Source organism: Typha angustifolia, chromosome 4, assembly GCF_048772165.1.
Source record: "Typha angustifolia cultivar Huaian chromosome 4, ASM4877216v1, whole genome shotgun sequence".
Taxonomy (NCBI): domain Eukaryota; kingdom Viridiplantae; phylum Streptophyta; class Magnoliopsida; order Poales; family Typhaceae; genus Typha; species Typha angustifolia.
The window spans coordinates 10,921,972-10,937,388 of record NC_133242.1 but is presented as its reverse complement, the minus strand read 5'-3'; the positions used below and the strand labels follow the sequence as shown (position 1 = coordinate 10,937,388).

At 34.4% G+C, this 15,417-nt stretch overlaps 1 protein-coding gene across 1 annotated transcript; it reads left to right on the top strand.

The window, feature by feature from the left end:
• The first annotated feature begins 3,579 nt into the window (after positions 1–3,579).
• Positions 3,580–13,641, top strand: LOC140758808 (ADP-ribosylation factor GTPase-activating protein AGD5-like). Its single transcript, XM_073095111.1, has 11 exons — positions 3,580–3,923; positions 5,661–5,719; positions 6,785–6,875; positions 7,984–8,038; positions 8,268–8,358; positions 8,480–8,639; positions 9,727–9,961; positions 10,161–10,336; positions 11,743–11,997; positions 12,072–12,130; positions 13,223–13,641. The coding sequence occupies exons 1-11, from the start codon at positions 3,873–3,875 to the stop codon at positions 13,377–13,379; spliced, it is 1,389 nt and encodes a 462-aa protein (XP_072951212.1). The 5' UTR covers positions 3,580–3,872; the 3' UTR covers positions 13,380–13,641.
• The last annotated feature ends 1,776 nt before the right edge of the window (positions 13,642–15,417 follow it).

Below are 15,417 nucleotides of genomic sequence, written 5' to 3'. Positions count from 1 at the left end.
GATACGGATAATTTTCGGATAAATGATCGGATTTTAAACGGATATTGATTAAATTTAAAATAATTATAATATTTTATTTAAATATAATTAACATAAAATTATTAAGAGTTTTACAACAAATAATTTTTTTGTATGTCAAATATATAAAATTAGAGAAATTAATCTCTATAAATAATATATAATGTATTATTAGTAATAATATTAATACTTACTATTTAAATAAGCAAACTAAAAACTGTAAATCATTTAAAAAAATATGCGGGTAAACGGATATCCGATATCCGTATCCGAATCCGAAAAATTTATCCGACCCGTGTCCGAATCCGTATTCGAATTTTTTTCAAAAATTCTATCTGTATCCGAATCCGAATCCGAGTCGGATAGAAATTTTTTATCCGAATCCGATCCGAGTCGGGTCGGATAGCGGGTCGGGTCGGAGTTAATCCGACCCGTTTTCACCCCTAGGTGCAGCAGCGTTCTAGAATGAAGGTAGATTTGACCTTGTGAAAAGGTTTAAATGATATTATTCTGAGTCAAACATCTTTGGCAGTCATAAAGGAAAGTGTTATTATTAGCGACTCTGTGACCAAATTAGTCTTGTCTCAAACGTTTTTAACGAAAACAAACTACCCTCTAATTTAATATTAGAAGAGATTTATTTTACTATAGTTATCAGTAGTATATAGGGGTGTAAACGAGCCGAGCTTGATCGTGCTTGTCTCTGATCAAGCTTGGATTGAAATTAATTTTGAGTCTGACTCGGTGAAAGCTTGAAATGAAATAATTTCAATTAGAACTAATTTTGAGCTTATTTCAAATTCAAGCTAAGCTTAAGCTTAAACGAGCTACTCAATTTAGCAATTTTAAGTCTTAACAATTCAAGTCATTTTAAGCCTAAGTAAGTTTGAATTGATTTAGACTTGAATCAAGTTTGAAATAAAACCTAATTCAACTATAAAATATAGATTATAAGCAATAAAGATAATTATGTTAGAAAACTATAAATAACCAAAATATAAATTACAAACAACAAAGCAAGTATATATATATATATATATTCATGTCTTATTGAGCTGACTCGATTGAATTGTCTCGGGATCAAGATTGGCTCAAAATTTAATTCAAGCTTATTTCAAGATAAGCTCAGCTCAACCTATTTTTGAGCCGAGCTTAAGCCGGCTCCATTATTTTGGGAGCCCTAATAATATGTTGATAAAATTGCTATCAAATTTAGTATTTATATCTTTAAGTTAACAAAATAAAATATTAATCTTATTAGTAATTTGTATATGTAAAGCGCTAAATTTATTAGGCTTTTATTTGAAAATTTTCATATGAAATACTATTCAACTAAGTTTGTGTCCTTTTTTTTTTCTTGACCAACTTAAAACAGTGATTAGATTAATATCTTTTATGTAAGAAGAAAACACTAAATTTATTAGAATTTTTTATTCTCAAATGAAATGCTGTAGAATTCAGTAGTTTACTAATAAATTTAGTGCTTCCTTCCTTTCTACTACACAAGGACAAGCAGACACCATTTCTTTCAGAATAAACAACCAAAGTTTATCATATAATCATCTTAAGAACACTTTGAGATAATAAATTGATACCATGGTTGTTGTTCAACACTATCTAATTGATCACAACTCATTTCCATTGTTTTGCTTGCCTTTTGTATCACAGATTCACAGGTGGATCATCAACTGATCCCTACCTTAATTCCTCCACACCTTGCCTTTGAAGTCTTTCCCTCTCTTCAATTATTCCCCAGCTGGCCACCAAACCAAAACCTAAGCCTAAGGGACCACTTCCTATTAAGCTTTGATTAATTGTCACGATCTTAGCCTAATCCAATCAATTACTATCACCACGGTTAGTATTCAAAGTCTAATTAGTCAAACCCTATATCTCAAGTGATAGAGAATCTAACTGCTAATGAAAAAGAGGTTGGGAGTTCCACTCTTCCAAATTCCTCCAAATAATTATTGGTAATTTCATGTATTTGATATGAATTTTTTATTAATTTTGAGCTAAATTTTAAATGGGATTCACACATTATTAATGATGATTTAATGGTAGAATTAATTTAGCTCAAAGAGTATTTTATTATCATATATTCACTTAATCAAATCCATAAAAAGAAGTGAATGAAAATTGGCTCTAAAGTAGATATCACGGTAATAGAAAATAAAGAAAAGTGAGTTTAGTATCATATTGGATATTTGAGAAATATTAGTATGGTATATAAGTAATAAACTTCTTATGGACTTTGGACCTCAAAAGTGATATATATTTTATGGATACAGGTTATTATGCAACTTAACTCATACACACGTGCTGTCCGACCCAGCTCGATTCGCACGCACGGATCAATTCCAATTTTAATACAATTAATCAGTCAATTAGTTCAGTTAAGCCATGAATCAAAGAATAGATCAGTTCCATTGATTCCGACGGTAGTTTCATCCAAATATTTAAATAAAAAGGAGAATCAAATCAGATAGTTTATTCAATAATTCTTTTTAAAATATGCTTTCAATTTTAAAATCATAGCAACTCTTTTATATATATATATATATAAAAGAATCATCATAGCACTATAAATACTAATTTTTGCGCCATAAATACCCACTCCCCAAAAGAATGAAAGAATCTACAATTACATTTTCGACATATTGAACGCCACTGGTATCTATCTTTGTATCTTTCACCTTTTTGATCGTCCAACTAACCGTCAGTCAATGGAAGAATGCTTAGATGGCTCAAAGAGTTTATGTTGTATGAGTCTTGTCGACTTCAAATTTCAATAACATCAATTTAACTAAGATATCATTAAATTCTCATTTTTCTTCTATATATAAAAAAAGAAAAAATTAAATAAAGAAGCATCTCTCTATGTGATGCGACAATTACATTTCATAATACTTTTAAAACATATAAAAAAAAATAGATAAAATTAATAATAATTTTGGCACCACACAAGTGGCACCTCCAAATTCTCACTCACCACCTCTTTGCTTTTAAGTCTCCAAATTAGATGCATTTCAGTGACAAGTTTGCATGCATGGCTATGTGTTCCCTATGCCATATTGCCATGGCCATCATATGCATCAATGTTAACCAATTCACAGACTTGCCGCTGACTTTTGCATCCAATGCAAAATCCACTTGCTTCATATTTCCCCACCACCACTTGAATAAAGTTAATATGTAGTTAGCTAATAGCTAATAGCTATGCATGTGAATTATGATACTGAGATGGAGTTCTTCCTTTCTTACGTGGCATCTTTCTTGGATATTAATCCATAGTATTAGTTTAATTCCAGGCTATTATTAACCCACCCATACAATTATTGACAGGATCCTGGACTACTACTATAAAGATAACAATGTAGATTTATTTGAGATAAGGAATAATTAATTTTTAATACAAATACTTTTGAGATGATATTTGTTGTGAGCCGTGAAAGAAAGTCTAAACTCTTTTTGAGGATTTGTTATTCTTTTTTTTAAAAAAGAAAAAAGATAAATAGAAAGGCGGAATAACTTCCCCGAAGGAACACACACAACGTTTTCCGATAATAATAAATAGGAAGAGAAGGAAGGTGGAGGATTCCTTCCTTCCTTCGTCTTCCTCTCTGATTTGATTTGTTCTTCTTCTTCTTCTTCTCTCTATTGGATCCTCTATTTCTTTCTCTCTTTCTCTCTTTCTCTGTGTGTGTGTGTGTGTAGGAAGAGAGGCGGCCTAGAGAAGAGAAGAGAAGAGGAGATATAATAATCGTAATTTATATTACAGAAGTCGCCTCTCCTTTGCTCGATCCCCTGTGCCAAAATTCCGGACAGATCCGTACAGTCTGTGGGGCGACAGAATGAACGAGAAGGCCTCTGTTTCCAAGGAGCTTAATGCCAAACACAAGAAGGTGTGGTCTTCCTCTGCCAAATCCCCTTCTTTTTTCGATGCTTTTGGTGCCTTTAGATCATAAAATTGCGATTTTGTTTGGCAAGGTTCGTTGATCTGGCTCTTGGAAAGCAGGAAATTTTGAGATCTGTTTGTGGTGCTCTTCTTGATTTCTTGTGATTCTTTAGGGATCTGTAAATTGTCTACACGTTCCTTTCTATTTCATGTGAATAATTGGATCTTTAGTGCTATAAGTTCTTGGAAGAGCTATAGTGTTATTTGTGCATCAGTTATTTATTAGAAATATGCGATTTTTTTAATCTTGTTTCATCAAGATTGCGCGCTTTAAGGAGTGCTACCTAGTTATTTCTGTTCGTCTTCTAATTGTTTTAAAGATTGGGAAATAAGTTTAGCATATTGAAGAAGCTAAATTTTGTTTAATCATGCTTTCTTTCCCCTTGTGTTTGTGTTCTGAGAAATACATGAACACCTCTTTTAACTATATGATCCGATTAAACTTACTCCAGATGGCAAACTACCAATTGGCGTTAACCTAATTACAGCAATATCATGTTTATGAAATTTTCGTGATGTTATTTCTGTTGTTGAGCAGTACCAAAACAAACACACACACAAAAGTAAAAAAAGAAAAAATATATATAAGAGAAGTTTTTAACAGGATACTAGTTAGTGACACTGTGTGGTTAAAGTTTGACCCAGGCAAGGTGAGCCGAGTTATGATCAGATTGTCATTTACCTAAAATCTCCAGATTCCAGAGTTATCAAAACTCTAATAACAAGAAGAGTAAAAGAACAATCAAAGGGTTAGCAGAAAAAAAATGAGAATAATTGAAAGGAGATATTATATAAGGTAAAGAGGAGAAGGAAAAGATCAGAACTTGAATGGAATTCTAACCTACAAAAGTTTTAGATTTTTGCTGAAATTTCTACAAGCATATATACACCATGGAGTTCAATTTTCTAATCTTTTTGAAACTTAAACATGTGTTGGCAGTATAGCCTAATCTAATGTGACTCGTCATCTCATGATCTATATGAGTTATAGGTTCACATTGACAATTACCAAAGATCATTCAATGATTCTATCAACACTTTAGACCAAGAAAGCAATTACTGCTGTTTTATATTGAAAATTTGAAATATTGTTTCATCCACATATGAAACTTTTTTTGTCAAAAAATTCAAAATAACACTTCCGCTGAGGCCATGAATACCTAATTTCAAGGCTTAGTGAGCTGAGTTGAAGTTTTGCCTATCCCAACTCATGTTGAGCTTGAGCTTTGATTCATTCCATTTCAAATTGAGTCTATCTCTTGGCTCACTCAATCTTAAGCTTATTTGCACCTATAGTGGCTCTGTTCAGATATCTTAACTTACATATACTTGTAGGTGAGAGACAACTAGATGTTTTGTAAATCAACATTCTCTCCCTTGTGATCAATGTTTAAAGGTGGCTACAATATCCTACTATCCTAGTGGTTGAGCTATGACATAGTGCATATGTGCTATGCAAGCAGTTAGGTAATCATGTGGTTGGTAAGGGAGAAGAGAGAGATAGAGCTCTAGTCCCACAAAATCCTTTAGATGTTTTATCATTTGATCATCCTATCCCTTTATTACAAATTTTACCAGAGTCAAGGTTACTGTTGAACCATCGGTCATTTTCTCATTCCTGTTTAATTAAAAATGACCAACTAATGATTTTTTGTTTTCCTTATATTTTCCTATACTTCTGCAGGTTCTGGAAGGACTTCTAAAGCTGCCAGAGAACAGGGAATGTGCTGACTGCAAATCCAAGTAATGGGTGCTAATAACTTGTGATTCTAGATATGCTCTTTGCTTCTAAGAACTTTCTGATTTATTATTGACTGCTAACATTAGCTTTTAGCAATCCTAGGAATAAGGTAAAGTACTTGAGGAAGGAGGAGCAATCTTTATTATCATCACTAGCCAACCCTATATATTTTCCTGAAGTTAAATTATTGTGCATTGGCAGCGGACAAGCTTTAAATTCATAGAGAAATGTTTGTGGGTAAAAGAATTATTGAAATGTTAACATACTCATTACTACTTGACTTGCATGTTTTCTTGATTATACACTTTTATGATGTGGTTTTTGCTTGAGCACATTTACATTTTCTTTGGGTAATAATCTTCTAATGAGATCTCTAGATATGTATTAACACGGGCTCAAAGTTCCAGTATACTTTGGCACTGTAAGTTCTGTACGTACTTTAGATCAAAAATATGTAATGATTCTATATGAAATTTAGCTTTAGGCTTTAACATGACAAAACTATTGTAATTTCTAAATAGTAGAATGAAACTTAGGCATATGGATAATTCTACTGAATTTATGTGTATGAATAGGACCTGTATATATTTGGAAGATATGTGGCTGGAAGAATCTTATTCTGAAATGGAAAAGGAAAAAAAAAAAATTTAGTCCAACTTGGGATATATTCTATCTCTAAATTTTTTTACCACAAGTTCTCAAAGTTTGTATTATGTGGAGAGGATATCATAACATTTGTGAAATTGGTGATCTTAGACTCTTAGATATCTTTTATTTTGAAGGCATAAAAACTCTCCTTTTGACCATTATGTGAGAAACTCTGAACCTTCTGAAATATTTAAGAGTTAGAACCTTGTTATGGTCAGTAGATATCTTTGGAGAAAGATGACTAAATTCATGTACCTTCGAAGTTCAAATTACCCCTACTATAACTTAGCATTTCCTTATTTTAGATTCTGGCATTCTTTCTCATACTATTTTATATTCCCTGGATGACATTTATATGATTCAGATAATTCCGGTTTGTTTTTCTTTTAATTATTAGTGTTGGTTGGATGTTCTTGCAGAGGTCCTAGATGGGCAAGCGTGAATCTTGGAATCTTTATATGCATGCAGTGCTCTGGAATCCATAGAAGTTTGGGAGTACACATATCAAAGGTCATTAACAAAGTCTATATATTTGCCACATTCACCTAACATTTTGTGATTGTTGTTCATGGTTTTGTTAAACATCAAAATAGAATTATTTAGCAGTGCTTCTGGCTAAGTAATATCCTCATCTTAGTTCCAACTTAGTTTTAATCAACAGGCAATACCTTGACTCCTTGTGGTAGTTTAAGAAATTCAACAAAGAACACGAGGCACCCACCTTTTGGATTCATTTCATGTCTTTAATAGAGTTGCAATCACTTAACAATTCATACCGGCGAACTTAATGCTTGATTGAAAAATACTGTACCTTAGGTGTCTTAGAGCAGGCGAGCAGCTCTTTAGTTTCAGCACTTGCAGTTCATTTGCTGTAGGATACTGGATACCTCAATATACCTGGTTTGTACTAACTGTGCTTTAAATGATTGTTACATTCTGTGGGCTTATTGTATGCTCAGTTTGTTTGAACACATAAGTGGAAACAAAGTTATTTATATATCATCCTTTTCATTTGCTTTGAGAGTTTGAGGTCCTTTTGTTCTTGGTTTAGTTCTTCTAAAAGACATGTGACGGGTTCACTGCAATTTGCACATATGGGACCAGTAAAGTAACACAGTCAATTAATTTGTGATTATAACATGAAAAACATGCATAGTATCCTTTCGTCCTTTTGTTCTAAAACATTCATTATTTATGCAAACAAGCTTCAAGACTTTCAATTTGTCTTTCTTGTACATGGATGGTTTACAAATTTGTGACCTTAGAACTTCTACAGTCAATGTTATTTATCACCATGGTGTAAATCTGTTTCTTGTAGTCATTGATCTTGCTGCTTGTTTTATAGCATACTTAATTTGCTTTGCAAGCTAATCTGTTGTAAAACTTGAGTTTGGTGATCTATGGCATTATAATGGAGTGAACTGGATTTTTGCAAAGCCTCTTTATAACAAGTCAGACAGTTCTCGCTTACTGGGGTGTTAACTGTATTTGCGGGATATTCTGAGACCTTGGCTAAATCTGATATATTGTATTGACCAGCTTTTTCCCCCATCACAACAATCTTATCTTAGCTAAGATTCTGCAACCTATCTGATTGAATGCTTGATGTCTAATGCAGGTTAGGTCTGCGACTCTTGATACATGGCTCCCGGAACAGGTTGCGTTTATTCAAAGTATATAATCTTCCTTTTCCTGGACCCACCCATCACATACAAATCATGCACTACCGGACATGTTGCATTTGTTTAAAGCATATAGTTTAGTAGTTTCCTTAACCTATCCTTCATCTTACAGTCATGCATTACATCAAGTTTGCTGCCATTATTGTCTTACTACTGAAGCTTGAGAACATTAATTATGCTAAGTAGGTTACTAATGCTTGTTACTGCTCCCAATATGCAGCAATGGGAAATGAAAAGTCAAATAGCTACTGGGAAGCAGAGCTTCCTCCAAATTATGACCGAGTTGGAATTGAAAACTTCATCCGCGCAAAGTATGGCTTTTTTTCCTTTTATGTGTCTTTGGAGTTTTTGTTTCTTTTGTTTTTCTGTTTCATGTTTTTGTAGTGGTAAATTATGAACTTGGTACTAAAAGCATGAAGTTGCAACTGCTAGATATGAAGATAAAAGATGGATTCCTAGGAACGGAATATCAAAGTCATCTTCGAATGCACGGGAAGACAGGAGTTCTCAGTCTCAGCTGAACCATGAGAACAATCATTCACCTCCCACCTTGAAGAAAAATATTCCAGTGGCTTCTAAAGCATCCAGCCAGGTGACCTTATTTTATTCCATTAAAAAATACTATGTTCAACTTTCTCATTATTCTTGTCGGATGTATTTGCTGCTCGCCGCTCGCACTCCTGTTAGGATCTACAACTTTAGTTTTTAATCGATCGACTCTCTCTCTCTCCTCTTCATCCCTCGGGCTAGGGTACCCAATGGGGGCACGAGCGGTGAATCAGTGATGACGAGCACTGAAGGGTGAAGGTAAATAGTCATTTACCTTCTCTCTTATGGCACGGCCGGCAAATGCCGCGACACAAACCATGCTGGCCGATGGTCAGCAGGGCCATCGTTGATTGGTATAGTTTTTAACTTTTTATATTCAGCCAATCTTATGTGCTGGTAGGTTTCAGTTTGATATGATGAACATTTTGACTAGATGTGGTGCTAACTAACGTCATTCTTTTGTGTTAAAAGCTTTCAGTAACAAAGTTGCTCGTGTCTATCAACAAACTAGTTTTTCCCCTACTTCGTAATGAGAGAAGATTTGTTGAGATAAAAGGAATTATTATTTTCCCTCAATGGTGTCCTTACTGTTTCATAGACAATATTTTATCAATTGTTGTTGGCGTTTGCTAAGTCATTTGTAATAGAATCTACAGAAAATTGATATTGAGCCAAGACATGTAACATGTTTTGAAGGTGATTATCTGGAGACAATGAAATTTTGTTAAATGTTGGATACTCCAACTTGGAGCGATTATAAGTGCAAGATATTGGAGACTTTTCAGCACCAAGTGTATATTGTTAACTCGTACAGTCATACAAGATATAGCCTTTTCTTGAAGGTAGAAGAAGAGAAACTTTGAATATTTGTCTGCTAAATGCCATCATATTTGTTGCTTGGTGCCATGATGTTCTTTTGTCTCTTTGAATTTGCTAAAAGTAAATAATCTAGAAACGGAAAAAAAAAATTTATTGGATCCCTGTGAGTGCCATTCATGCTCCATCCTGGTAAGCTTACAGATTCTTAAAGATCTAAACCCTTTTTGTCAATTTATTTTATCTCTTGTGTTGGTTTCTGACTCCTTGAATCGTATTTAGTCTCTTATCTGGTTTACCTTGCGGGAAAACAGGTTTCCTCTGAATCAAAAGCAGAGCCAGCCACACCTAAGGCTGATTCTCCACAATCTCCGGAGACAGCTCCTGTAAAAATTGATACCACACCCCTGAAAGTGGATTCTCCACCTGTACCACCTCCAGTTGTCGATTATGCAACTGATCTCTTTAACATGCTTTCAATGGATGTTACAAGTGACAAGCGACCAGGGTCATCTTCCAATGATGATGGTGCATGGGCAGGATTCAAGTGTGAGTCCCGTCATATCACTACTTGTTATTTCATCAGAATTAATAAGTGATAACAGATTCTCATCAAATGCAATGGCTGATGTATTCTGTTTGAGTATAATTTGTGATATTTCTTTCCTGGATCAACATTTTGAGTCATTAATTTGGAACCAAGATTATAATTTACTTTTTCTTGTGTTTGTCCTACTTATTTTTGCAGCCGCAGAAGTGACACATGGTGCCAAGACAAATGATATTGCAAGACCAACTGAAAGTACAACTTCTGCATCCGGAATCGAAGACTTATTTAAAGATTCACCAGCGGTGACTTTGTCCTCAGCTCCAAAGAATCCCCCGATGAATGCAAAGACTGACATCATGAGTCTCTTTGAAAAGGTCATTTATCAAATCCTTGTTATTAGCATGAATTGTTATTATAAATGCCAGAATCTATCATTTCTGCCTCAGGAAATTATAGATTGTAGTTTATTGTAGCACTAAGAAAATTGGGATAACTGTCCTCATAATATTTCTTGTTTTGTTACTCAGTCTTACAATTAGTTTGGTATAGTCGCAGTTTTAAATTTCATGTAAAGCATGCTTAACTCCTTATTCTGAAGCCAAAAATAGGAATTGTAAACTAAGAGAGTGAAAATTCGATCATCAATAATGGCTACCTTATAACAAACAAATAATAAAAAGAAGGTCGTAATTGTCTTAGGGCAGTCCTTACTCAAGCCTTAAAGCTCCAAACAAGCAGTGTCACAGACAATGAACCAGGTCTGTGTGCTTGTTATCTTCACAACAAGAAGTAATTCAGCTAGTCTAATGTGATTAGCAAGCAAGTTAGCAGCCTGCTTTGCTTCATGCAAGATGTAAGAGATAGAATGTTCTTGTCATCTATCTTTAGTTTTATTCAACCCTTTCTGCTTGGCTTTGATGAGCACTATTATATTCCAAATGCTTCCACATGCTGTACATTGTCACATTGGATGGCCACATACCTCCACATATAATTTCACACTTGAGAGTCATCAGTCATGAAACCTGTCACCACCCTTCACTGAAATTAGGCCAAGGGAATGAGCGATCCATCTTGTTCAACTTTGACAGCCAAGAAGAAGGGGATGCTATATATTGATCAAAGGATCACAACGTGAGGAGCATCCGCCAGGAGAGATTTTGACATTTACAAGATCATTTTTGATAAAGATAAAGGCTTCAGGGAACAACCAAATGCACTAAGCACTTGCCTGTCTGGTTAAGGGACTGCCCTTGTACACATTGCACCATAAGTCCATATAACTTAAAGCTTTGCAGTCAATGAGTGTTACTTTCTTGAAGGAATTTTGCCCAAAGGCCTTAGGTAAGCTATGTTCCACAAGACTCGGGAATGTTTTTCTTTTCTTGTTCTACTCACCATATTTGGCATTTGTTTTCACATTTTCTTTAAAGATGATTTAGAAGTAAATAGTCCTGAAATTTTCTATAAAAATTCTACATTTAATGGCGCCTATTTTTGTTCGATTAGAGAAGAAAAGAATTGTGTAAGTTTAGATTTTTATCATCACTTCTATGGATCATGGGCTAGTGATTCCAGTGCAATGTGGTCAGAAGTTGACACCACAAGCAAGCGAGGACAACCTAATCATTCTGTTGGCACCAGCTAGTGATGTCAATGAACCAGCTGATGCTTTGCACTTGCTGCTGTTCTCATGTTGTCCATTCCATTTAACAAGTATCATAAAATGGATGCAATATCTCAAATTCTCCATCTCACTTCTGTTTGTGGTGCCCTGCAGTCCAACATGGTTTCACCATATGCCGTTCACCAGCAGCAGCTTGCATTTCTTTCCCAGCAACAAGCTCTTCTAATGGCTGCAGCTAAATCAGGTGGTGTGCCCCCAACATTTCCAGGGAGAGCCAATCAACCAATCATTAATGGTTCCCATGTGCCAAATGGAAATTTTCCGGCTCACAACTGGACAAATCTTGGTTATCAAATTCCAGGAATGACACCGGTTGCTCAACAAAATGGCATCAGTAACTTTGGTCAGGTAGCAGTTATAAATGCTTAACATATTTTTCTTGATTTAAGAGCTTGATCTCATTTCTCTCTCATTTTTGGCAGGCGGCAAATATTAGGCCCCCAAACTCTTCTGGAAACTACAGTCCGTATGCTACACCTGGGTATGTCCACCCTTCAGCATGTTCTTTGTAAATCTTTGCATTAGTGCCAGTTCCTTTTTGACTCTTGTTTTGGGTCTTTTTCTTATGTTTCTTGTGAAGTTCCTGATGAATTTAAGAGAAAATATCAAATTTGAAGGTTCTGGTATTGCTGATTACAATAAAGGTTATTTCTTCTTCTGAGGATAGTTACTAGAACAGTCATACTCCGAACTGTTAAAACCAGGTTTGAATAGATATGGGGAAGTTATAGGGTTAAATGATGATCAATGGTTTTTTATTTAATACCTAACTTTGCTTAAATTAGAATCCAAATTGTCTGACTTGTGTACATAAAAAAGGTCAACAATGGCTTCTATTGAATTCTTAAGGTATCTAAATTGAATAAGCTAGACTACACTTTATATTGCTTATTTTCTTGCTTGGAATTAGAAGTGCTTTTTTTTTTTCCCAATTCGTAAGGATAGCAACTCCTGGAGTCACCATGCCGGCATTGCTTGCCGCTGCTATTGTCCCCACCACCCCTTATGAGGGAATGATTTCTGATTTCTGATCACTGCTTTTATGAGGGAAGAAGACCAACTGTTATGGGTGTGACTAATATATAATCTTTAATGATCATGACTTAAGGAAGCGATCCTTCAGTAGGTGATGAATTATTGACTTTTAAATGATCTGGTCACTTACAATAATGAATCTGACCTTTAAAGACGATCAAATACTCTTTCATGCTTGTCTTTCTCTTTTGCTTCCTAGGGTTTTCAAGGGCAAGATAAAAACTGCAAGGAATTTGTGTCCTTTCAAGCCGTTGGTTCATTTATTGTTATCCTGCACTTGAGAATGGGTAGTGATTGTTCCAGTTTCTGTTTGATGACTAGAAGATAGAGAGCTTATGTTTTGCTTTGTCTTGTTTTTCATGAAGATCAAACTCATATTTTTAATGTGATCCTCCTATCTGTGGATTTAAAGTCAATAAAATATAACGAATGATGCTATGTCAACTTGATCCTTGAAAATTACTTCAGTGCTGATGATAAACTTAGGTCCTCTTTTCTTAGTAGCAGTTTATCATAGTAATACTTATTCTTATTGCAGAATGTATGGAATGAGTTCAACTGTACCAGTCAATGGAGTCGGTGCTGGTGGAGTCAACAGAACCATTGCATCCTCTGCTTCGCAAGTCACCCCCAGTCGATCTGGCAAGGAGTATGACTTCTCCTCGTTAACTCATGGAATGTTCTCAAAGCCGTGAACTTCTCATTATCGTTGTCACAGATGAAAGAATCTCGCCTCCGCTCTTGATGATAGCATTTCAGCTCAAAGGAAAGGAATTGTCATTTGTAAACTTGCTTCAATAGCTTCGCTTGTATGCCTTGCTGTCTAGGACAAATAAGTAATGGTCTGGGTAACTGGTGGTGTTTCTTATAATGAATCAGGTGGATGAGAAATTTCTCTTGTTAAGTGATCACACTGATAATACTTGTGTTGAGTAAAAGAGGATAAATTTGAGTACCTCTGTCTCTCTACTAAAGTCTGAGGAGGACCAGAATAGTAGTTTGGTTTTGCAGATTATTTGTTTCTTCTATGCCCAGATTGAACCACGTATTTCAATCCTAACTGTAACCTTGGTGCCAAAGCATCCATCTACTTAAAAGTGTTCAGTTGCTTAGAAATCTTCATCCACCAACTTCTAACGTGCTTATATCCGGATCCAATAAGATAATATGAGTTAATTGCTCACTCATATGAGTTTCTATTGACTAGTCTTTGGATCAGATATCCTGGATATTTATTACCAAATGGCTTGTTCTTGGTCAAATCCTTCTGTAAGCTCCTTTAACTTTTTGGGTTTGAAAATTAGGTATCTTCAACGGAATTAGGCGACCAAACTCTGTCGTCTAAGATCAAAATCTCACCATTAAGCACCTTCTCAGTGAATCCTATACTATGATGACCTCCTCTTGGATAGATTATTACTGGTCTACTAAAAGTTTCAGTGGCGTTCTTCCAATGATTCATATATTATAGGAGATGCTCCTCATCTCCTCCTCCTCACTATAATTTAGTCGAGAATATGGTGAGAATATAACAAACAGAATCTTGGGAATCTTATTTTCATTCCTTTTGTACCATCTCGTCCTTCTCTTTATTATTTAATCTCTAACTTCTGTACATTTTTCCTTTCTTAATTCTCAACTGCCTAATGCCTATATAAAAAAGTATAATTAAGATTCGAACAACTTGTATACTTTTTATATCTTTTTGGTCAAGTGAGTAATATTTTATAATAAAAAAAAACATTATAGAAGAGTAGTTGAATTCCTAAACTATTTGGAGAAGTAAACTTGTACTCCTCTGCTCCTAGCATCTTTTATATATTTTTTTTTAAAAATTTATATATAACACTACTTTTTAACGAAATTGTAAACTATTTATAAATTAAACCCTATAATTTAAAGAATATATATATAGATAATTTATTTATAATAGTTAAATACTCTTATTTCTAAAATGACTAATTTAATCTAAATATTTAGTTGAGTTTAACTAACCGATCTAACAATATAATATTTTCTACACATATTTATCAAATTATAGGGCTTAATTTATAAATAATATAAATTATAATTTTGTTAAAAGAGATGTATATATATTCATTTTCTTTTATTTTGCCCTACATATTCCTCTAATAAATTTGAAAAAAATAAACGCAATTAAAATAAAAAGAAGTCTACATCTATTGTTCGACCGGAATCAGGAGCTTCCTGGCTCCATATTGACTGAGGTGGCGAGCAACGATTGGATGGTCGGCGATGCAAAGAGACTACTCATCATCACGCGGGAGCGACCAATATCTTTCTACTTCAAACCTTTGACTTGATAGATTGGCGTATTTGACTAATTAACTACTACGTCTTCTGCTTTGCATGGCCAGCAATAAATAATTAAATTTCGCCACAAGAATGGCTTTACCACACTACTTTTTATGACTCCTCACTCTAATCCCTACTTAGATTTGCATGTCAAATATTTTGGTGACCAACCAACTATTGTAAAGTTAATAGGTACGTTTCCTACTACCAAAGAGGTCATAATTTTGACTCTAACTCTAAATAATATTGTAGAAAAATTAATTAATAATTTAGTGATTTCACTTGATTTGGTTGATAGTTAGACAGTACAGTTAGCTTGAAAGAGTAGTTTAGCAACGTGACGGTTTGAAACAGGTCTCGGTAGCGTTTGGTTCAGAGTAATTGTTCGACGACGCATATAACTTTAAGTCTAGATTA

Excerpts from the sequence above, each read along its gene's own strand:
- LOC140758808 (XM_073095111.1), top strand. The coding sequence starts at position 3,873 with ATGAACGAGAAGGCCTCTGTTTCCAAGGAGCTTAATGCCAAACACAAG. Across the intron at positions 3,924-5,660 it reads TTAATGCCAAACACAAGAAG|GTTCTGGAAGGACTTCTAAA; the intron begins GTGTGGTCTTCC and ends ATACTTCTGCAG. Across the intron at positions 12,131-13,222 it reads AGTCCGTATGCTACACCTGG|AATGTATGGAATGAGTTCAA; the intron begins GTATGTCCACCC and ends TTCTTATTGCAG.